Source organism: Achroia grisella, unplaced genomic scaffold, assembly GCF_030625045.1.
Source record: "Achroia grisella isolate CSIRO2021 unplaced genomic scaffold, CSIRO_AGI_Agris_v1 utg487, whole genome shotgun sequence".
NCBI classification, from domain to species: Eukaryota; Metazoa; Arthropoda; class Insecta; order Lepidoptera; family Pyralidae; genus Achroia; species Achroia grisella.
In genome coordinates this window covers 5192146-5218177 of record NW_026712891.1, presented here as the reverse complement: position 1 = coordinate 5218177, position 26032 = coordinate 5192146, and the positions used below count along the sequence as shown (strand labels likewise).

The 26032-nt window shown below is 32.5% G+C and overlaps 1 protein-coding gene across 1 annotated transcript in view; it reads right to left on the bottom strand.

The window, feature by feature from the left end:
• LOC131845951 (kinesin-like protein KIF21B) overlaps positions 1-26032 on the bottom strand; it is a 68118-nt gene that overhangs the window by 29330 nt on the left and 12756 nt on the right. Inside the window, 1 exon segment of the mRNA XM_059195120.1 lies at positions 20775-21003. Coding sequence (XP_059051103.1) covers positions 20775-21003 — 229 coding nt within the window.

The window sequence follows — 26032 nt, the reverse complement described above, 5'->3', positions numbered from 1 at the left end:
ACCATGTTAGCAAATAATAAGGCATTTCATTAAAATAGTTAATCGAGCCTTAAACACGATAATTTTATGGTAAAAAAGGTATTTGCCTCTCTCGACGTTTCGACTAGGTTGCATGCTCTGGTCATGAGTTGACCACGGCTAGTACCTACAACGTAGTCGAAACCTTATTTATATTAAAATCATTCGTGATTAAATCCGATTAACTATGTATATTAATAATGGGTAGTAGTCGCGAAAGAATAAAAACGTTATGTTCGAAACATTTTATACTTAGGTTGTGATTACTAAAAAGATTGATTTGTGATTATAATTACGTAATCAATCTTATATGAAAAGAGGAGAAGAAATGCAGAGTTCCATATAAGTTCTTCTCGGCTTGAGGTGCACTTCGAACTTAACGTAAAATAAAAATATCTTTATATTTTGTTTTAGTTATAAAATAAAAATAATAATTTTTCTTTTTTCGAAAACACAGTACAAAATATGACAAATTAAAGCATATGATCATGTGTTTTGCCAAAGTAATAACATGTAAATATTTTTTAAATATTATTATATTTAGAAATTGTAGACAAATAATTCACAAAAGAAAAAAGGTAAATTATGATTGTTTATTTTATTTATTATACTTGAGTGCGATATTATTATCAACAATAATAGTAATAAAACGTTCAGATAATAAAATTCTTCATTCTTTAAAAGAAAATTAAAATTTAATGTTGCTAATTCTTGTAAGTACACAAACGACCCTTATAACTGATCTCCGTATCGGTACACAAACGTGTAACAATTACGATGTCTTCATGTTCGTTGCTACAATTTGTACGTCTCGTTACCAACTGTGACGTAACAAATGGAGGTATAAGTATAGCACGTTATTGCAGCATTATGTAAACATCAAACTGAATAAGCAAAGATAGTAGACACGAGTTTATTCAACATTACGGTCACTGCGAATAGCGGCTATACAAACATTCTGATTATAGCCGTAGTTATAGATAGTTAATAAATATTTGATCGAGTTCTCTTCTAGCTAGTAGTTTAAATTTTAAATCGTTATCATCGATTTTTTAACCCACTATTACTACTCAGGATAAATATATTACTAGAATAAGCGACTTTTGTAAGGTTCTGTAAATCAAAACAGGAGATAGCACATTGTATTATTTCTCCGTCACCAATTGGTTGAAGTTAGTGTTTTCTGGAAAGTATCTGTTATTGTTTTCTGTGAAAATACTTTTAGCATTTTCTGTGCGAACCAGGAACGATTTCGTCTTTATTATTATCATTCTCCCTACAGTTCTCTTTACTATTTCTTTCTTATGGCGACATCAATCGATTTGGAACGCAATTCGCATTTCGGCCACCATTTTTAAGATTTTGGAAAACAATAAAAATCCCTTTAAAGTACACGTCAAAAATGTTAACTTCAATTTTAGAAACTAGTCGTTTCACGCGGGATTACCTGTGTGGCACTAAAAAACTCCAGTCCCCATGACAATTTTCAAAAAATGTTTGGTAGTGGATGGTTAAACATAAATAGATAATAAAACTCTACATATATAAATAGGTAATAAATTTCTAGACTTAGTAGTTCCAGCATTGTGTTGACAGCAAGTTAGGACAATCGATTTTATAAGTATAGACGAAGAAAACTATTGTTTATTAATAGACGTTGAAATATGAAACGTTTATTAGTTATTAGACAGAATACATATTTCTATATCATATTAATAGAGGCGTACAAGGATGTCCCTATAACTACTATACAAGGTCAAGGTTCATATCGATATATTGATAACTTGTTTACCGGCTGTTTAGCTTTTTATGGTTAAAATGTTGTTACGTAAAAGAATTTATAACTCAAGTTATAAACTACTGGCTGACCCGTGCCTTCGTTGGGCGGTAAATATTTCCGAATGCCACAAAAATGTATTTTTAATTTTACAGGTTAAGTTATAATCTATTACAATCACAAATAATGTGTCCTTCTATTGGCAAAAGAATTTTTTAAATTGGTTCAGTAGCTCCACAGATTACCCCTATACAAAGGATTGTATTGATTTTTAAGTGATAATATTTCTATGTTTGTAGGAACAAACTTAGAAACATTATCACTTCATAATATATTATTAGTATAGATTGAAATAATAGTCAACAGAAACTATACTGTACAAAAATAACAATTGTAAAAAGTCAATTAAAGGATTGATACATGACTACGGATAGTAGCATCGCTCTCGTTACACGACTCGTGAAAATTTTGAAAACATCATTTACATTTTTTTAAATAATTAATAAAAATATTATTAATATTTTTAATTAATTTTTTATTTACATTTTAATTGATTAAATCAATATTATGATTACTTAATTACAATTTATTTTGTGACGTCGTACAGTTATTCAGTTTATTGTTGTCGTTTCATCACCAATAGATAGCGATCAACAAATATCATCATCACACACTAACATACCAACACAATAGACATTTGAAGCTGTAAAAGATAAATTTATTATCTTTACATTATCATTATCCACGTCTTATATGATCACAAAGTGTTTGTATATCAAATATTGTTACGTGACCGCTAACAAAAATGGTTTTGCTTGACAAAATCGCTTATGTTTATGACTTAGACGCACTGTGACATCATAGGCGCACGCGCACATTACCGTGTTTGTACTGATGTCATCTGTGCGAAATATAACCATAGCAGTACCTTGAATGGTGCACAAACAATGGACCCTACGTGTTCGACATAAATATAATCTGTTTGGAAATGTTCTAGTCACACACAAGCTATTTTGGGACAGATTCTCTTTCGGAAATGATTAAAGATTCTATCAACGAGATATGTATACGTTCTCAAATATCTGAAGTTATTATAATATATATAGAATAGATAGTTACTATAATAGAACTACGACGAATGTTTTCAGTATTTTTATGTTTTTAATTAATAATCTCGAAAAATACTTAGTCAAATATAAAAAGTTTTTTTCTCATATACAATACGCTAAGCAATTTTAATATAATACATGCGTGTAGAACAAGTCGAGAAATTCTAAGATTTGTAATGGATCCGTGCGAAGTCAGGAGAGTGATAACAAATTTCCAATTTGACCAGACTACAGAGTAAATAATATAAGTACATATTGTGTAGCGTATATGGAATATATTTGATGTAGTATAAATATTGTATAAATTATAAAATTTACTTGTTGACCATTTATTAGTACTGTAGTGAAATCATCAACGTCATGCGAATTTACCTAATATTACAAATGCGAAAGTAAATTTGTCTGCTACACTTTCACATCTAACGGTTTAACTAATCATCATGAAATTTGGTTTAACTAAAACTCAAAAACCAATTTTTATCCCAAAATGTAAAATGCATTTCAGAAACACCGACAACAGCACAACCAATTATAAGACAGCGAAACATTTGCATTTATTAAAGTTTATGACAATAATAAAGATTAATATATAAGAATTAGGTATACGGAATTTCATTCAATTGTTAGGTCAAAGAACATGTGCTACAAAATGTTTTATTGTTAACAGTTTAACTATTATTCATTTTATAACAAATAATTTGATATATTATTTACCTATTATTATTTTTAGTGATGGTATTTTAAGTATATGACCATATAATTTTTTTATATACCGTATCGTAAGAAACTGGGGAAGCAATTTTTGGAATTTACCTACTAATGGTAGGTCTAATATGTCAATTTGTATTGAAGTTCGTGAATTTAAACTCGATAATCCGCTTTTTTGTTAGAAAATAATATATATTCTTAGGATTCGTATAAGAAGGTCGGATACAAGATATCCTGGTCAAGGTTCTGTATAATGGGGCGTTATCACATTTATCACCATTAATTAAGTTATCAGATTTTAAACAATGACATGTTAATCTTTGTTAGATTTACGATTACGTACCATACGTACGTCTGTATAAAGAGGCAAAGTTGTGTTTGAGTAAGAGTTTGAATCTATAATCTCCTAGACTACGGATCTTATTTCGAAAATTCTAAGTATCATTTGTATAGCCAATTTATCGATAAGAGTATAAGTTATATAACATCACGCTACGACCAATAGTAGCAGAGCTGCCAAGAAAATTGATGCACAAACGGAGTATATACGGAGACGTAGTTGCGCGAATCAAGTATTTGTACATATTTTTTTTATAAATAATTAGTTTATGTCATAATATTTAATAATATACCATCACAGCTGTTAACTCAGATGGGTTATCAGAGGTGTTATCAACTTTCGGAGTTATTGTGAACGCAACACATGTAGCAAGGCACTGACCCGCCCCGCCGTCTCCCGGATTAATTTATTTTCATAGCGAAGTTGCCATAATGGAGGCTTGGTCAGAAATATAAATTTTTACGCAGTTTTTTTCTGCTATCTATCAAATTTGAACTCACAACCTCATGGTTGAAGTCATGTAGAAAACCACTAGCTTACGATGTTCTATTAACAGATATATGCAATTTTTTATTCACAAAAATAAAGGTCAATGGGTACTTAGCCAGTACCTGTAGCTTGTTTATGTAATGTTCCTGTACTTAACTCTTACTTAATTTTAAACGGATTGAAATTTATAAACAATTTTATAATCCGCCTTTTTCACGGTTGTTTTACTATTCAACACATTATAAAGCAATGAAAATTTAATGTTTTTCAATAATATACTCATAAACTACGTTACGCTTTAAAAGAGTAAGTAGTAAGTTTCTTGCTGATGAGATAGTTTCCAAATGAGTAGTAAATAAAAAAAAATGTAAGAGTAGTGAAAAGTGCTTGAAGCTTATATAGTTTTATTTGAAGAAAGAATGTTTTTGTTCTATTTTAATAACAGGTTTTCACGTCTGACACCAGACGGGGTAATCAGAGGCAACGCAACGTTTGACGGAGAGACGGCGCGGCGGTAGTCTTGCCTTCTGCAACGTTGGATTCAAATATACGCTGAAAAACGTGGGCATGTCAAATACAGATGACTGATTAAAGGTCATTCTCAACTGTTAATGACGTACTAAACGTCATCAACAGTTGACAATGCATGAATACATCTATCTGAAATAACAGTCGTGTCGGTTAACGGTAATACGAGAGTTAATACAAGAAACATATCTGATCTTCAGACTTTTGAAATTAATATTATTAAAAGAAAGATCAGACAGGCTTCTTAACTTGTTCTGTGTCTTGTGTCTATAGCAAATATATTTTGTATAAATCCTTGTATGTTGTTAGGTATTATATAGATTGTTAGTTCGATGATAGTGCATATCACGATAACATTGCTACTACCAAGATTAAACTATATTTAGTCCTAAACAATAGAAAATATTGTTCATAATTCTAAAGAGACTCATTGTTCAGAATACAATAAAGTACAGTACTTTAGCATATAAATTACAAACAAAGCACATCCTTTCTTCCAAAAGTGTCCAATTGTAACAGTTCCTTTCGAATAAAAAAATATGATAAAATAAATACTCCCCTCTCTCTTAAATAATGTTTTAACTTACATATTTAAGTTATATGTGTATACAAACTACCAAATATAACGAATTTATAAGAATTAAAATATTAAATATATAGTGAGACTACCATAATAATATAGTTAAATTAACTAGATTATTAAAACAACTCATTAATGTAAAATCATTATTATACTCAAAACACCAAATTATAATTTATATCAGAATCAGTGAATTATACTGTGGTGGCCATCATAATTGGCCATATTTGTGCCATTTACACTTCATGTTAATTGTTTGGTCAAACCATAAATGGGAATTATACCTGACCTAGACTTCCGCTATGTGATTCTACTCACGATACTTAAGCAAATATGTAAATAAGTAGGAGTTCGCCACATAGATGAATCTATAGAGCGGCCTTGTGTATAATGGATCTAATAAAAGAATACGACTTTTGTGCGTAAAAAACATGAAAACCCCAGAAGTAAGAGTTTGTTTCAAAGATAAATAGTGATGCTAAAATTAATGTTAAACAACAACTTATTTGTGTTCACCCAGTTACAGACAACTTGCCAGGTGAATACGACATATATGACATTGGTGGTTTAACGGTTTAGCACGCCGCTTTACTTACGATAGTCGCGGATTCGATTCGAATACGCGAATTGAATATGATTGTATCTATTATATTATATTATATCGGTGTTTCTTATGCATATTACGTATGTATTTACAAAAAAAGGTTTTATCAGTTATCTAGTATCTTTAACATAAGTTCTAATAATAATAATAGCCCTGGACAATTCACAAATCGTCATCTAGTCCCAAGCTAATTAGGACTAAATGACTTGTTAATGGTCCGTGGCTATTATTATTACTATTACTATTATTATAGGTACCTAATTCTTTGTTTGAATCAATAGTTTTGTTAATTTCTTGAAAAGTATTAGGTTTAACATATCTTAATCTTATCTAGTAAATATTTACACAATATATAATTTTACACCTAAATAATTTATTCTATAACTAATAAATAAATATGATTCATTTTACTATCATTATCAAGGATTTTTTATTCAGGAAGTTGTAAGTGGTACGCATTACCAGAGGTTATCAGACAGATAATGTGGAGCAACGGACTCGTTTCTTTTATGACAAGTATATTATTAAAATAAGTACAATTTATAAATAAACCACTAATTATTAATTTTTATTTTATTCATGTTCTATTTTTTCAACTCTGTGGATTGTGTGCTATTGATATGTAGCAGTGGTAGGAAACGGTGCGCACACGCAGCTGATATACATCAGAGCGCGCCGCCCGCCCATAAACGGTAATGGGTACTAATGGCGTCGATTGGTACTTTGTACTCTTAAGAAAACAGTATAGTATCATGATACTACAGTAACTTATATCTATATCATGGACGACATATTTAGCTATAATTACATAGTATATAAATAAAGTCGCTTTCGCTATCTATTCTATTATACTCATCTTAGATATTTTTAGTAATAGAGTGATTTAAAATATATAATACAGGTACCCGTGAGAAGTCGGGGCGGGTGGCTAGTGAAGATATAAATCACTAAGCATTTTATCAAAAAATTCTAAGAACAACGTCATAGTAATAATTAATACAATATAGGTACTTAAATATCACGACTATAGGACTTTAACAATAGTGTCTGTTCTTTGAACAGACATGGAAGTTCTAAGACTATTCAGTTCCAAGTTACAAGAAAATCAGTTCCTTATTTCTATTAACAAGTTCCATGAAGATTTAACTATTTCTTTAAATTTCGGCTATTTGGGTAATGAAAATTAAAGATCCACTCTCCCTATAGAGACAAAGATTTTAATAATAGTTAACTGATATTTATTCACACAAAAATAACAATGAAACCTATTGCATCCTTTTAAAAAAGGCATTTTAATATTATATAAATAGCATATGACCGTGATTATTTATTGGTCATGTCCTGATACACTCGTAAAATATAACTGCTATAAATCTTGAGGTTCCACGGCCACCAGCTGTTATCACGCTGCGAATTTACCATAAATCTAATGCAAATTAATTAATATTTCGCCGAATATCCAACAAGTTTCTATAACAGGTTATTATTGAGACCTTTGGTCACAAACGTTTACGGCGAGAATCATTCATTAAAAAGTACTCTGCTCAAACCGGTTGTAACGAAAATTCGGAAGTCTAACGGCCTCCGCATTAAATGGAAATTCTGTGGAATTCTCGGTCAAATCCGCCTAGTCGATAACTTAACTAATTACTTACTAACATGTACGCCTACACCAATATTATAAAGTGAGAGAGGATTTTGTTATAATGAATGTAAACTCCGGTACCACTGCATTGATTTGAGAAATTCTTTTCAGGTCGTTTAGCACATTGGTACAAAATCTCCAGAAATTAACCACAATGCTGTCCATGAAGGATTGCACCAGGCAACTCCACGCAACGTTGCTACAAATAGAGGCACTTTACGCTTTTATTCACTTCTTATGTGGCATTCTGCGGAGATGGAACTCGCGACTATTGGAAATCAAAACATTGAGGAAATTATATTACACCATTAAGGTAATTTTAGATAAAATAACAATTTTTGTTACTGCAGTTAGCAGAATTTCGCATGTTTTGCTTAACAGGTATTATTGGTACTTCAAAAATAGACGTCGTCGATCATCCGGATGTCCGTTGATAAATTGATAAGATAAGGGAACAAACACACTGAACGAGGCATCATACCTATTAGTTTAGTCTTCGGTTAATGACGCACAATATATTGACAAAAAAATAAAAATGTACCTTCAAGACTGTTATGCCCGTTGGGGTAGAGGTATTGTCAACTGGCGACATCGTCCTTTAATTAAGTTCACTATATATAGGTACTATATAAAATGAATGTGACAAAAGAAACTAAAATCAGTTCGAGAGGCTAGCGCAGTAGCTCGTATTAGTTATAGTCAGACTATCGACGTTTCCTACACTGGTGTGTTACCATTAATACAATTGTGACACCCAAAGTTTTTTTGTTTATCATATTTAATCCTAGAATCTTTGAGAACTAATGGTTGGACCGTTAGTGCTCGACTAGTTACGTTGGACGCTGCGTACAGTTACCAAATACAAAAACACAGTATATTAGAAAGTCCATTACAAAATGCGGTCTTATCGCTATAAGAAATCATCTAACAGACAACAAATAATATCTTTGTATGACATCTATACATAGCCTCTTTTGGCTATCTATAAACAGAAAAGATTTAGAGATTACAGAGTTGCTGAGTTATCGGCTATTGTCTTTCAATAACTAATTGAAAATTATTTTCTTTCGCATTATGTCAGCGTAGTCACTTAAAAATACTTTTTAACCGGCATGAGACCTTCGGTATAATACTTAAAAAATATTTTTGCAATCGACACAGTTTATTCCAATACAAACCCATATTTTGTCATGGTTTATTTTTTTATCACATTGTAGGCCTGATAAAAACATTATTACAAATAAAATTGGTGTTATAAGTCCTTATATTATTTATAACCGCATGCCATCATCGCAGAAATAATCTTGGCACCAAAACAATTATAAGACAATGTAACTAAATACATACATGATTTTTATTTGACGACATAATCAGCGGAGGCATTGAAGGCTTGCGTGGGCGCAAGGATCGACCCCACCCGCGCACTTTAAATCAATTTTTATTGTTATTGTGACACCAGCATGCAAATTGTAATACGCTCGCTGTATTTGTAATGACGCGTAATTAGCGAACGAGTAGGCGGAGGAATTCGGTACTATTAGAGGTTTATACGCCTAAATGGCTTTACGTAGTTAGACGCAGTCAATTTAAAAAATATTAAAGGTTGATTGAGACCTGTAAGTAACGGGCATGGGAAGCATAGGTAGACGCAGTCCATATAAATAAAATATTAAAGGTTTAATTGAGATCTTCGGTAAGGCATGACAGGCATGGCAAGCATGCTGATGCCCCGTCTGATGAAAAATGTCAACTGTCGTCTATGAAACATTGCATACATGAACAGCCCCACGGTTTCACAGCAGACATAAGCAGTTTGAAACACTGATAACTGCCGAGAAGAATGCAGAATATTTCCGAAATTTCCTTAGGTATAACGTCATGGGAGCTTTATTAATTACCTTTTACAGACTTCAAGTGCGGTCACGCAAAATTATCGCTAACGTCATAACCAGAGGTTTTTGACGCACGTGGAACTTTATGTGGAAATGTTATGAACATAAAAATAAATAAGGGTTAACGGACTTCAATACAAGTAAATAAAAAGAAAGCATAATATATATTTACGTATGCATACACATATAGTAGAGAATTAATCGATTTTATAGATTTAGATATATGTATGTAAATGACATTTTGGTTACTGCAAAAATAGTAGTTGTCATATTTTTTTTTAAATAGTCAACAATGTTTTAACTAAAATACATATTAATATATTTTCCTACTTTTTATGTCTTAGTAAGAGTAATAAAATTATAAAATCGTTTGACCTGACTAACTACCAAGTCGCTGTGAAACATGCTAAATCCAGAAAGTTGAAATTTGGAATTAAACACATGTACACGTGCAAAGTCACAACACCTAGTTTGCTATATTCGATGTGATTACATTATTACTTTATTGGCAAGAGTTTATATAACCAGTCGTATTCTGAAGCAAATTGTCTACAAAAGCACATGCTATATTCAGATTAATACCTATATATGTTACAATACATGAAAATCATTGTCCATTACCTAGACAAAGTTGGTGATAATTTCATAACAACATCATATCAATACGAAACGAGTGGGCGCGAAAATTACATGTACATTTACATGATGCGTGTGAAATGGCAGTTGAATTAAACAGGAACGACAAATTGGCCATGAGACTGCAAGATGAAGTCACTTGCCTCCGTCAATGATACAGCGAAATTTTACGGCTAAAATTAACGAGGTGTCCATTCCGATTTGCTATCGAAATTGCTTGTTAAAAACAGTTTAATAATAACTAATGAACGCCTAGAAGTCGATATTCGACGTTTTTAAGACGACGACATTTAAATTATAAATAAAAACATTATTAGGGTCTTTTCTCAAAGACAATGAATGTATGTATATGTGTCAACAAACAAATGATAATGTATGTAAAAAAAAATATTTTTCATTAATTGCCTTTCCTTTATCCCATTATTTGGGGTCCGAGTAGTATGTCATTCTTTTCCGCTGACCCCTATCGGCCGTCATATCTGAGCATACTCTCCTTTTATTCATATCATCTTTCACAAAATTCATCCATCTTTTTTTTGGTCGTCCTCTCCTTTTCATCCATCCACAAATTTAGAGTAGTTAATTTTCCCTTCGTAAAAGGGTACAAAGTTCTTTTTCTACGTCTAATGTTATGAGTATGTTTTAATACACATAAAATAATACAGGAGAAGGTTCTCTCCTATTGAAAGTACAATTATAAATATATAAAACATAAAAAAAATATGTCATGTTTCATTTCGAGGAACAATTTTTCCCAATGTTCATTTGTTCATTATCATGAATACCATCACATCACTTTGTTTTTTCGTTACCATAGAGTACTCCCAGGAGATTATCCGAAATTTATTGATTCGGGCGAAGCTTGTTTCATTCGTATCCCTAACAACACATCTACTTATTTCAGACGTTATTAATATTAAGTTGGCATAAAAAAGCGACTATAAGCAAAAAAAGGTCGACACGATTTAGTATAAAAACTTTAAAATTGATTCTCACATATATCTCAGACTTTTATCAAAAGTGATTCAGTTTTAAAAGTATTCTACCTGGATTTGACTTAGTAATTTCTTTACGACTGACCCCATTTGCTGATAAAGGTTTAGTTTTATTTAGTTCAGTGATTATTATTCGTAAATAAACAATAGCGATTAATAAATGTAAGGGTGATTATAAATTCCACAGTCATAGGTACTTCCATGTAATTATATGCTAGTGATAACAATAGATTATGGAAGTAAATCGTCGTGGAACTATGATAAGCTGAATAGAGAAATGCGTGATCAGAAAACATTAGATAATGACACGTGATTGTAATAAATAAAATATTCTAGTACGCAAATGACTTACAAAGTCCATTGTAAATTGTAAGTGATAGGAAACGTAGTATGTTGTGGAAATTAATAAATGATACCTAATGTATAATTGTACGAGACATAAAAACTTCTTTGTATTTATTTTAAATTTCGAACGCGCTTCGCATTCATTTGTTTTAAGAATAAAAAATATTGTTAGAGATGTGAAAATTCCATCATGGCGTTTCATTTATCTCCACAAATTTTCAACTATGATTTATACATAGTTAATGGTCCTTCGACATATTAATAATATTAGAACCAGTGCAATATAACAATTTACGTTATAGTTAATTGTTTTCACATTTAATTCGCCTCAAATCAAAGTTATATTTGATTGTGTCTATAACACGGGCATCTTGTTGGAAAATATATATTATTATTTTTGTTAAAAATGGAGACTAAAGAAGATAATATTGAAAAGTTGAAGCGGTCGAGAGCATATTATAAGGGTAAGATAACGAGAGTTGCTAATTATATTGAAGAATGTAAATATGAAGACATTATGGATTTGGAGGTGAGAATTGAACAAATTAATATGGCTTATAGTAAATATGATAGCTTGCAAGAACAAATTTGCCTTCTTGAAGAGACAGATGAAAGTGATTTATTCAACGAAACCGAAGAATTATATTTAAATGTTTTATCACGCATAAAGTCTATAATTAATAATTTGAAATTAAAATCTACCCGCTGTGAATCCATTGACAATATGCCTAAATCCATAAAAAATAAATTGCCGGTTTTGGAGATTCCTTCTTATGATGGAAAAGATATATGTAAATATAAAACATTCATTGATATGTTCAGAGCAATTATTGATAACGACTGTGATCTTACAAATATTCAGAAACTATTTTATTTACGAAAATATCTCTTCGGCGATGCTCTTAGTCTGATTGATGGTCTTCCGCTCATTAACGAATCATATTCAAAAGCTTTGGCACTATTAGAAGATAGATACAGTAATAAATATATTTTAATTACAAGTCATATATATCATATATTCGACATACCATCTCTCACACGTGGCACAGCAGCCAACCTACGGGACCTGGTGTCCACCGTGCGGCAGAACGTTGGCGCCCTCGACAGCTTGGGACAACCCGTTGGCGCATGGGATATGATTCTTGTGTCCGTTATTTCACGCAAGTTGGACCAGTATACTTGTCGCGCATATTTTGCAGAACGTGATCATAGCAAGCTTCCTACTTTAGATGACTTATTGAAGTTTTTAGAGCGCCGCGCTTGTAGTTTTGAAGAGAGTAATAAGGTCGAGAATGGTAACAAAATTCATTTGGGTAAGATGAAGTTTACTAATTTTGTTAATACTAAACCTGTATTATATAATTGTTTATTTTGTTCCGCTACTGATCATCGATTATACAAATGTACTAGTTTTAAGTTGGAGTCTGTAGACAACCGACTAAGCTTTGTAAATAAACACAATTTATGTATGATATGTCTTAATAAGCGTATGAACAAAAAATGTAATTTTCAATTTAAATGTTCTCATTGTGGTAGCAAAAGTCATAATTCTCTTCTTCATTATGAAGAGGATACACAGACACCAACTACTTCTGTCAGCACTGCTTGCAGTAGCACTGTTGTAAATACAAGAATCTTGTTACCTACTATCATAGTCAATGTACAGGCTAGTGATGGCAGTTTTCGTAAGGTTCGCGCATTAATGGACAGTGGTAGTCAAACTTCGTTTGTTACTCGTAACCTTGTTAAAGAATTAGGTCTTACACCTTTTAAAAATGAATTTAAGATCGTGACAATAGGTCAACAGGCGCAGCAGGTCAAAGATGGCGTAAATATTAATATAAGTTCTTTAAACACGAGTTATTCCACTTCCATAAATTGTTCTGTTGTAAATAATATTACTTTACCTATTCCCCAACATAAGATTGATTCGTGTAACATTAAAATTCCTAGTAATGTGATACTGGCTGACACCACGTTTAACGTTCCAGGTCCTATCTCTTTATTATTAGCCGCGGACATATTTTTTGATGTTTTACTTCCCGGCAAGATTAAATTAGGGCCAGGGAGATGCGTATTACAGAATACATCTTTCGGTTATATTGTTTCGGGAGAAATTCACAGCAAGTCTGTGAGCAATTATACTCATTCCATGCACATACTCGTAAATCAATTAGTAGATAATATTTCAGAAAAACTTTCGAATGTAAATATTTCCACTCCCAATGCTACAGCAACAACAAAACATTCAGTTACTGAAAAAGTACATCAACACAATGGTGTTATTTTAAATAATAAGTTTAAAATGTATCGGAATGTTAAATTTGGAAGTGAACTTAAAGTATATGATTTGTTTACAAGAATTATGCAAAGAATGAATTTATTATTAAATAAACGTTTTCCTAATGATATATATTGTAAAAATGTATATATAAAATTTAGTAACAATTATTTAGATTCACAATATGCCTTATTTTGTAATTTAGGTAATGTGTCTATAAATTTACTTAATATGCCATATTATCCTATTATAAGGAAGAATAAAAATAATATAAAATTGATATATAGTGGCAGGACTAAATGTCTAAGTTCTTTACTCTATGATCATTTGTTTGTATACCTAGAGCTACATGTACCACGTGTCAAGCGTGATTTATATTTAAAAGATTCACCTACAATTCAATTAGTGGGATTCTATAATACAAGTCTCAATGCATCTGGTTATTGTATATATTATACATATAAAAATTTGTACATATAAAAATTATATTATTGTTGTAAATTTGATTTTTATAACATTTTGTATATGTAAGCTAATAATTAATTCTCAGCTTTCAGTTCAGTTACTTTTTTCTTTTATTAATTTTTTATTTACTTTTATTGTTATTTAGTGATTCGCAAATTACTTCATGTAGGATGAAAACAATTAATCTTACAAGTTTGAGTGTATTTGTATATAATAAACAAGATGATTTAACTTGTTCCAATACTTGTCATTCTGTTGTTATTACATAAATCGATTACTTCAAAATATTTGTTGTGTGTGGTAGATCCTCACATATTGAGAGATACTAGCCTCCGGTGGTACAGGTCATCACTTAGGGAATCTGGAATTTATATCTATTAAAACTATGCATTATCATCATTCAAAAGTTTATATATCAAAAACCTGTAGTAAAGATAGGTATATACATTATTTTATTTAAAGATTCGTGTACTAGTAATTTGTTAACAATTCCAATAAATGTTTTATTCTTATTAAACTGCAATATGTTATCGGATATATTTATACATTCTATAATAGTTTTAAGGAATGAATTACTGAGCTAGGAAAAGATTTGAACATTAGTATTTTTAACATGTCTTAACAAAACAGTTATTAATTTCTTTAGTGTGTAGACTATACTTTACTTAAACGATATTACTTTGATTTATTAATAAGATTTTTATAAAACATTATATTATGTACTGTTGTTTCTTAACATTTGTTTGTTTGGGAGCTTTATGTACGAGACATAAAAACTTCTTTGTATTTATTTTAAATTTCGAACGCGCTTCGCATTCATTTGTTTTAAGAATAAAAAATATTGTTAGAGATGTGAAAATTCCATCATGGCGTTTCATTTATCTCCACAAATTTTCAACTATGATTTATACAATAATTATTCCGTCTATGCATTATTAATGTAACTAGCGACCCAGCTTAGATTCGCTTGTGCAGTGTATGTGATGGAAGTGATATAACTACATGCATGTATTATTTACATAAATGACTTGGAAGAAATTCGCGAAATTATGAAAACCGTATCAAAATCCGTTGCGTAGTTTAGTAAGCTGAAAATAGACGACGAAAACGTCGGCTAACTAGCTGTGCCCTCGACTTCGCTCGCAACCCGGTTTCACACGGATGCATTACTTATTTGAATTTTTCGCCTCGTTCTATACTATAATACGGATGAATTATATATTTAAACCTTTTTGACTCACTATCTGTTGCTGAAAACTGCATTAAAATCCGTTGCCTAATTTAGATGATATATAACAGACAGCGACAGCGAGTTTGTAATGTACGTACCACGTATGTAAAGATAATATGCTTTTCGACAGCTTGAACAGATTGAGATGTTCAAAAATTTCCGTGCTATAAAAAGTACACAGTTTTTATACGATTAGAATGGTAAAAAATATTATTCTAAGTGATCTTAACCGATATACTGGTATATACATACATATACACAGACATACCTATTTATTAATAGCATAACGGATTAACAACACGGACATCAACAAATACTTAGGTACTTGCTACAATGGCAAAAAGTTGAAAGTTTTATGGTTGCGCACCTAGATATTTCTTAGTTTACTGCTCATCATTTGCTTGCAAAGTAAATTGCTTGACAATAAAATGAGGTGACTCCGCATAGACCGTTCTATACGAAAATACTATTTTGTTGTAAAGGGATACCTCGTATTGCCTCAGGTAACTTGTGTTCTAACATGTACTAACTTAAAAGTACTAAAATAAGCGTACCTATTTATTTATATCAGTTGTCTAGTACCCATAATACCCATATATACTTTGCTTAGGACCGGATGGAGCAGTCTTGTCCTGAAATATAATTATTACGGATATACAACTTTGTAATGTTCGTAGTATAATTATAATTACATTAGTCATTAATATGTTGACACAAATTATACCAAGAAAAACAATTTGTGATTTTAAAGGTTTTTAGTATGTCATTAAGCAATTTTTACAAAACTAATTATTGTGCACGCGATTTTTCTAATGTCCCGTCATTACTTGTATTTTGTACAGAATTTTAAATAGTTTTTATTTATAACATAGGCGGCACTAGAAAGTGCGTGGCCATGCGTTGATAAGCGCTAAAAGACACTAGAGAAATTCTGTCCCTTCCGATCGATACTACATCCAATTCAAACGGGGATTGAAATTACGACGGTTCGAGCCGAAGTTCGGACCCCTGGCCTCAGATTGAATCGTATCCGTCAGCCACTCTATAAGTCCTTGCGCGAGTTTGGAGTATCATCCCCACTCGCCTCCCATTGAAGCTGTAAAGGTCCAATTGCGGCCAACAGCATTAGAGTAGACGGAAAAAATGTAGTTCCGACTTTTTAAGAAGGTAGGCATAGTCTCTTCTTGAATATTTCAATATCATATATAGATAACAATGTTTATGATTTCAAATTGAAATCGAAAGAGATTACCAATTTCACTTATCAGATTATGAAATGTCGTCGATCCTTTATATCACAGCTGGTGCGTATGGACTATGCGTACTTCATATTTTGATCTAGTATGAAGCCCTTAAGAATGTTGCCGCGGAAAGTAGGTTTATGATTCTATGAAGGCTGTCGAAGCCACGAAAATTTTTATGGCGACTTGGCTTCGCTTTTGGTAAGTTTTATATGTTATATATAACATAATGCATATGCCTACTAGCTGTTTCGTGCGTCTTTATCTTATTTTAAAATAAAACATAGTCTATATCTGTCCTCGAGATACAATCTGTCTTCATACCCATATAAAATATGGTAAAACAGACTTAATGCTACAACAGTCAACCTTTGGGAAATGCTGAGTTACATGATTGCGGTTATGAATGAATATGTATATTATATACAAAAATGAAATAATAATAACATAATATTGACTAAAATATACGTAACTACATACATACATTTAATCTACTTTAATATTATTGTGGATGTCACTAATTGAAATTGAATAATGTTTAGATATTATTCTATAAATGTACCTTTATAGTACCTTTAAAAGTATAAATACTTTCACAAATCATTGAAGTAGTTCCGCAGTATAACTTCCTTATAATAAAATCCACTCTCTCTCTTTAGAATATTGGTACAGGACAGTACAGGTAGTATAGAAATAGTTTGTGGCAAACGATAATGATCGGATAACGACTCGACTCTGTAAACCGTTTTACGTGACCATTTACTGTATTCTCTGAATATCAAAACTCTACTACTCCTCAAGATTATATTTCCAAATGAAAATCGAAGCTTATAAAAATATATAGACTTCCAAACTTAGACGTATATTTTATATTCTTGATTTCGGTACAAACAATTTGTTTTAACGTTTATGGCAGGACTTGTTTCCATATATCGCAATATTATTATATAAGTAACGTACTAGTTATGAATATTAAATATGAATAATATGTTGTTAATTAGTTGATTTTTTATTAAATATCTTAAAATAAGACAGCAATTACGATTATAAACCAATCAACCAACTAACATCACCTTGACAGAAGGCTTGATTAATTTAAATGACGATTACCATACAAATGATTGTGTGTCTTACATCCAACATTACACGAGACACAGCCGTGTAATTGAAGCCTGCGACCTTCATGCTCTTGTATTAGGATTGTAGTCGTAACTTTATATGTACAGGACTTTATCATTCAGTTCGAAGGCGATTCTGAAGCACTATGCTCATCTATACATATAAATAATTGGATTGAAAAAGTTTTTTACTACATGCATATAAATATAAATATGGTACATACTACAAAGTAACAATTCTTACATATTTTGTCTGTCTGTCTGTCGGTCTGTTTGTTACGGCTAATCTCTGAAATGGCTGGGCCGTTTTTGACGGGACTTCTTTTAACAGGTAGCTGAAGTAATATAGAGTAACTTAAGCTACTTTAATTTTAGAAAAGAACATTTTTTTTTAGATAAATAAAGTAAAATTCCACGCGGACAATGTCGCAGGAACAGCTAGTTTTGAATAAAATACTGTTCTTCGTCTATTTATATACTATCGTTGGAACTATTTCAAAATGTAACAATTGTAATACAGATGGTATTTCCGCTGGAAAAATTGATGCGAAAGTAATTAGACACGTAGAAAAAGATCACACGCACAACGCCCAAACGAGATGCTAAATGCGGAAACAGAGTCCAACATATGTACAAGAATAACGTGAATATAATTCCTCCAATAAAAATGGATTTAGGCTTATTATCATATGTCTTGCAGTGTATTTTACTATAGTTTTTGCGGGCTGGGTGGAATTTCGGTTTAGCACACCGCGTTACGTTAGATGGTCGCCGATTCTCTTTCTCGCAGAATGCAAACATTTGTATTCATGAGTATGGTTATTCTATGTAAGTATATATTTAAAAAATATATATACATAAGGATTTATATCTTGTCTACCCATAACACAAACTCTGCTTAGCTTGGGACTGGACGGCACTGTGTTTATTCCATAGCGTTATTTTTTTTTTGCTAGCTGTATTCACCAATACAAATGATCACAATGTAACATCTTATGTAATTGAATGTAAAACCACAGTGCACCCGGTGAACAATATGAACCGTCGCCTATAAACACAAACAGCATAATTGACATCACAGAATCGCGTGTCTACGGCAATTGCTACAATTGTGAATGTATACGTAGGTGGACACAATTTGTTGCAAGCCATTGACCTCGTTCGTCTAAAAATATGACAGCTGCAACATCTGTAGACGTATAGGTTGACTAGCGTCACCAACTTTTGTTATCAACTTAAAGAGACAAGAGGAGAACGGAGAGGAAGGGGATTGTTCTTTTATTTTTGGGGGGGTTTAGGGTTATTGTCGGGTACTAAAACCTGTGGCATTCTGACCTACATAGATCTATTGTGCTCGCCTTTTTTCAAAGTTCGTTGCTTAGACCCGTAAGGGAAACAATTGAAGGATATTCTTAGAAGCGATGGTTTTTATCACCTCAAGATAGAGTGTATTCTTTCCAAAGGAGATATTTCGTTTATGCATGAGTGCCCACTCACAATCACATAGGATGTATAATGGCGTTTCCTCTTCTGCAAAATCTGCAGATTGTTGTTAAGCTAAGGCCTAATTTCGCCATGTTGTTCAATTTGCAGTGTCCAGTGCCCAAATTGTCTACCCTAGTCTTGATACTAATATTGTTTTTACTCAATAGCATAAGTCTATTGACATGACATGATAATTGATTCGAGTAGCCCGTTGTTAGGGCTTTTGAATGTACTAATCCTGGCATATTCTGCCAGTGATTCAGTGCTTCTTGTTTAGTTATTATTTTGAGATGTCCCAGTTTTAGGCAACGAGGCACGTGGTGTGCCTAAAAGGGATCAGGGCCCTGTTGGGCAGTTTTTGCCCCTAACTTTGCTAGTTGGTCAGCATTTTCATTGCCTTCAATGTTTGAGTGTCCCGGGACCCATCTCAATATAATATAATAATTTAAATACTGCTGTAGCTGTCAGTACAATTATTGTGGTGTTGTGATGTGATGTGTAATAAATGTTATTCTATTCTATTATATACTTAAATCTATACAACAGCACTTCCAAAGTTCTCACATCTCGCGTTGTGTCAGGTTAGTACATACATAACTTTTCCTATTAGAACATTGAAATTTATGTAAGAAACGTATTTATGGGACGTCCTGTGAAATACGGGGCGGTTGGCAACGCTAATGGTGACTTATGTTCCTATTTGACGCCTATGACTGATGTGGCGCGGTTAACTGCCGGCCATATGATGCTTTGTAGAATTAGATGTATTTACGGGTGTGTATATGTGGTGACAGTATGTACGTAATATATATCACCACACTTTTTCAAGCTCTGAATGTCGTAAGAAACGATTTTGAAAACCAAACATAAATAGTAGTTAAAAAATCAAATAAAGAAATGAAAGTGTTTTTTGTATTTTCAAATTAACAGCTTTTCACTACATGCATATGAAAGTATGTAATGAAAGCACATACGTAAAATACAAGCTTTAATTATTTTTCTGGCTGTTTGTTCTTGTTAGTCTCTGAAACGGCTGGACCAATTTTAATAAGACTAAAACTGAAACAAAATACTAGCCGACCCGCGTAACTTCGTCTGCATCACACATACTCGACTTTATGATAAACATAATATTTCGCCCAATTTACATAGTTTTTAAATGATAGCGTATGTGTTATTCTGTTATTACTGTAAAGTTTAATCCGTACTTTTTACGTTAAAGAATAACAAACATCCATCCATTTATATTCACAAACTTTCCCATTTATTATTACTAAGATTACTGACCTGTCCGTAAGCGAGTACAGTGGCGTTATATCCATCCAGTGCTGCTTCGACCAGCTTCCTCACGCAGATATCGTAGACGTCTTGCTGCATGATGTCAGGGTCGAAGGCATAGTCGAAGGAGAAGGCGCGCTCTGTGCCAAGAGCCACCCCTCCATCGCCAGCCGCGCCACCAGCTCGAGCGCACACCCCGCATCCTTCTACCACTTCCGCTGATGTCTGCGGTCGTATTCTGAGGAAGGAAGAATTAGATTTATTAAATAGAAATAAAATGAGATATATGCGAATGGTTATGGAAATATAATACCCTCTGAATAAACAATACGTTTTACATTAAACAATAATTTCTATAATATTTTTTATATGCGCACTACCTACTTCTTTAATCAAAGCTTCGATCTCCCAGGTTGTCTATAAGAGATGGTTTATCATAGCAATAAGGTCGCTTATTGTTTAGCATATGTAGAAAAAAACCCATTTTTAATTTTTTTTGAGCACTATAAATAAAGAGATGTAAGTATGTAAGAATATGTACCTGTTGTTAAAACAGTAATAATTATTCTAATATCGCAGTTACTCCATTTTAACATTCATGTGGTAAATCTGGAAAGCCCAGTTGCAGCCAACAGCATTAGAATAGTTCGAAATAAAATGTATATCTTTACAAAAAAATTATTTAAGTATTTCTATCACTAGTGTAATACCCATAGCACATACTCTGCTTAGCATGGGACTAGATAGCGCTATGCGAGTTATTATTATTATCATTAGATTCTAAAGAAGTCGGGTTTACTAAGTAATGCAAAACAGAACACAATACACGACGATTACGGTGAACTATTTGTACAAATTCCATAACATGTAACAACTTGTAACAGGAGTACTGTATACAGTAATACAAAAGAAGGAAGTCACAATCGCTTGATTATACGCTATGAATTGTTTGTATGGTCCATATTGTACAACAGTGGTGTGCGTAATCGGAGTTACACAGTTCCATCAGTAGGCCACTAAAGTGATGCCAGATTGGGGACATTTCTCCCCAAATTTGAGAGTATTTTGTATAGGTGAGGGAAAATTGGAGATTTAGAAATGAATGAAATAGATATAACACCGAGGCGCCGTGTACAAAAAACAAGGATATCATTAATATTAAATTGATATTTGAGGGATTTTGGGCAGAATTTGGGAAAAAACAAGCCGGTCATCTGGCAACACGGCCACCGCCAAGCATGGTAGGAAGTTGCAATTATTCCCGGCTTGGGACTGTGCTGTTAGGTGACGGGGCAGGCCGGCACGCCGCCAGCGGTCGCACTTTCCTCTCACTCGCCAGAATAAGATACAGAAATAATTATTTATTCAAATTAACTGATTGTCGATTATTCTATTTTTTATTTGAATAATACTTTCTTTAGACTACCGCCACATTCCCAATGTCGATTCGCGAAGAATGGCTGAAAAATTCTGCTGGCGACCTTTTGAAAAGAAGGATGAAAGATACATTACATTTTAACAAATTTATGAGGATTTATGTGAAACTATTAAACAGCGCAAAATTTTATAATTCAGGACATTAAACATAAAATGAAAGAGAACTGACGACTTTGTACAAAGTGTACCTCGACAAAATAATCCCCTTCAAATAATAATTGTTGCAACTATGTCAATTAAGCCCACAGTTCGAAAATTCATACATCTGTCTTTTGCTGGATCTCTAGACGTCCGCGTTATCTGAATCTCTTGTGTTGAAAATATAACGGATGAAGTTGTCAAATAAACACATGTAAATAAAATATATTTACCTATTTGTAATCGTAAATTGTACTGGCCTCTAGCCTCGAAGATCAAGGAAATCGGTGTGGGTTTGTGTGGGAGGTAGGCATGTGACAGTCGGTGCACTCGGCATAAGAATAATTAGAGGTGAATGTCACTAATTGGTATGCAACACACGCACTGGTTCATAATGAGTCAACACGAAAAACCCCACAGTGAGTACTCCCCTTTAACTATGCAGTTATACATTTCAAACTCAGATTGAAAATTGCCGCTAGGTATCAGGACTATCAGCTCATTTGACTGCCTCGGTGGTCTAGCGGTTTAGCACACCGCTTTACTTCCGATGGTCGCGGGTTCGCTTCCTCGCACGGTGCAAACGTTTGTATTCATGATTATTATTGTTTGTATCGGGTTTTATACGTATATTATGTATGTATTTACAAAAAAAAATAACTAAGTATTTATAGTTGTCAGGTGTCTAGTACACATAACACAAGATCTGCTTACCGTGGGCGTCTGTTAATTGTCCAGAGTCATTTATTTTTTAGCAAATTATTTGCTAAAAAAAATACATTATAGAAAAAACTACATTAATATACATAATAAACCTTTGCCCACTACTTAAATCAATTCAATCAATTAGGTCATCATGTTAAGTACTAATAACATGCTTCAAATTCTACTAACAAATTAATTACTGTGCAGAAATTAATTAAAATACTGAAATTACATTACATGGAGTGATAGCTTACAATGAGAACTGATTTTATAAAATTACAGTTTATTCCAGAAAGTTATACCAAACTACCTGTCGTGACAAATTTAGTACGTTATCTATCGATTGCCAGAAGAATCGATAATACCTTTATTGATAAAATATTGCATATCATACAATAACTATGAAAAAACAGTTTCAAAGTATTGCACCTACATCCTCATTTTTAGTAACACTAGGACAAGAAGACAATTCTTAAATAATGTTGATAAACAATTCGCTATTAATTAAAATTATTTATGCTATAACAACTAATTCTAATTCGATAGTAGTCATTTTCTTTAATAGAAATAAATTTTCAATTATTAATATGACAATTGCATAATAGTATGACCTAACACTGTATAATATTACATTATTGCAATTCACTACTTGTTCCACTTAGAACCTAACATTTCTTAGTTACTGTTGGCAAAACAAAGGTGCATTGCGCTCGGCCGTAGAGATTATGTTGCAGGGAAGGGCTATTGTATCCGAGCCGCGACCTTATACAATGGAGCGCACGCGAGCACCGTGCCAACCAGTAAAACCTAGCAAGGATGTCAACTGTACAGGAACCTCGTACGAATACCATGATTTTAGGCGTTTGGTACGAGAACATTTTCATTATCGTACACGCTTGTACGAGATTTTGATCTACGAGTTGGTCTCGTATATTCATATTGTTCAAAATACTAGGGTGTAGGAGGTTAGAGGCAAAGTGAGTTATACAGAAAGGTAAGTTTTCAGATTATTTCGACGACCTCGTTGGTCTAGCGGTTCGGCACACAGGTTTACTTCCGATGGTCGAGGTTTCGAATGCTCCCACGCCACAAACATTTTTATTTATGAGTACGATTGTCTGTATTTGTCTGGGTGTTTTCTGTCTATACTATGTATGTATACAAATATACGTATACAAAAATGTTGGGACTAGAGGAGTTGTGCGAAATTAGCAGGGGTATTATTATTAATGTTGGCAGCCCTAAAACCAAGTAAAATTTACAAGAGTTGTTATGTAAATGTCAAATTAATTGCATGTAAGTGTACGTATTCAGTATGAGTGTACGTATTTGCACGTAATGTAACAAACAGGTCAGAAAGAAGCTCCGTATATGAAAGTTTATAGTCCTTGTGTTTTGAGTACGATTCACGAGTATAATTGTAACCATCTAAGTTACTTAATTTCATATATTTAAACAAAATTTTATACTTGATGGATTAAGCGTGTAATGGGGTGTCTAGAATTTTTATTCCAGTTTTTCGATGTACTATGGAGAGATGAAGTCATTGGAAGGAGTTTTATCTAATATACGAGCAAAAAATCACAATCATACATCTTTTCTCAAGATTTATAAATAATTTATTGATTAATTCTATTATTCAATTGAAACAAAAATACTACATGTAAAAATACTACACTGCAGTATCAGGCAACGAAAAAATCTTCTTGTATTGCATTATTAAGGATAACTGAAAAAAGGTAACACAAAAAAGACAGTCGACTAATTTACTCTATACAAGTTAAAAAAAAACTATAATAATACAGTATTTTACAGAGTAATGACAGTTGTGAGTGTTATTCGTTTGTGGATGTGTGTGTGTATTTTAAAGACATCCTCGTGTTTTCCAACAATTAGATACCTAATAGTCGGAAAATTACATTGGTTTACTTGAGTGCACATAACAATACAGGAATTAGATGAAAGTGCCAACTCATATTGACACAAAGCCGGCTACACAAGCGGCGGATATGTCGAAGAATTGTGTCAATGGTTCATGAATGACACGGTATTTGTATAGCAATTTGCCGGCTATTGCATATACTCTTAAAGGTATTATACGAGTTAAAAGAACATATTTTCATTATCGTAAGTACCTATTTTAACATCTGTTTATTAAATAACTATAAACTAAACATAAGATACGTATGGTACTTTTAAAAACATGTAATTATTTATTTTCGACTATTTACGGAGGCAAATTAATTTAAAAATAATTAATGTTTTGACATTTGTTAATTATTTTATACATTAACAATACTATTTTTTCGATGATTATTTTTAGGTTATTAGAATGGCAAACAAGCAGATGGTGCACCTGATTTAACTTCAACCTCAAGTGTTCATAAATAAAGATATCGTATAAGGTGTTACACACAAACTCAAAACCAACCTATTCCATTTCGCCTAATTTAGCCAAACTGCTAAAAACAATAACTAAGTTAACACTTCTAATTCCATCACATAGCCATTTTAATAAACCAGAAAGAGATAAAACGGTGTGATTGATGAACGACGAGATTGTTGTTCACCTTTATGAAGGCGAAGTATAGACGGTAGCTAAAGAAAATGAGGGCGTTAAAAGATTTCTGACACTAGAAGAGAATACCACTATTTAGAAACTCACCTAGGAAACGAGGTTGCAAAACAATTACTTACAAAGTTTGCCTTAATGCAACAAATAAAATATATCTGTTACTAGACACCTAATAAGTACTTAGGATATGAATTAATATTGCATGATTATAGCAAAACTGCATAAGGCAATGTAGAACGCACGTGGGCAGATAGAGCCAAAATACGAGTATAACCGGAATCGCCCACTATTCACCATCAGCCACCGCGGATGGCGTGGGCATCAGTGAAAACTATAACCTCCGATTACCATTAGCCCTTTCAAATTACTGCAGGTGTCTGAATCCATATATCGCAGACCCAGTACAACACTA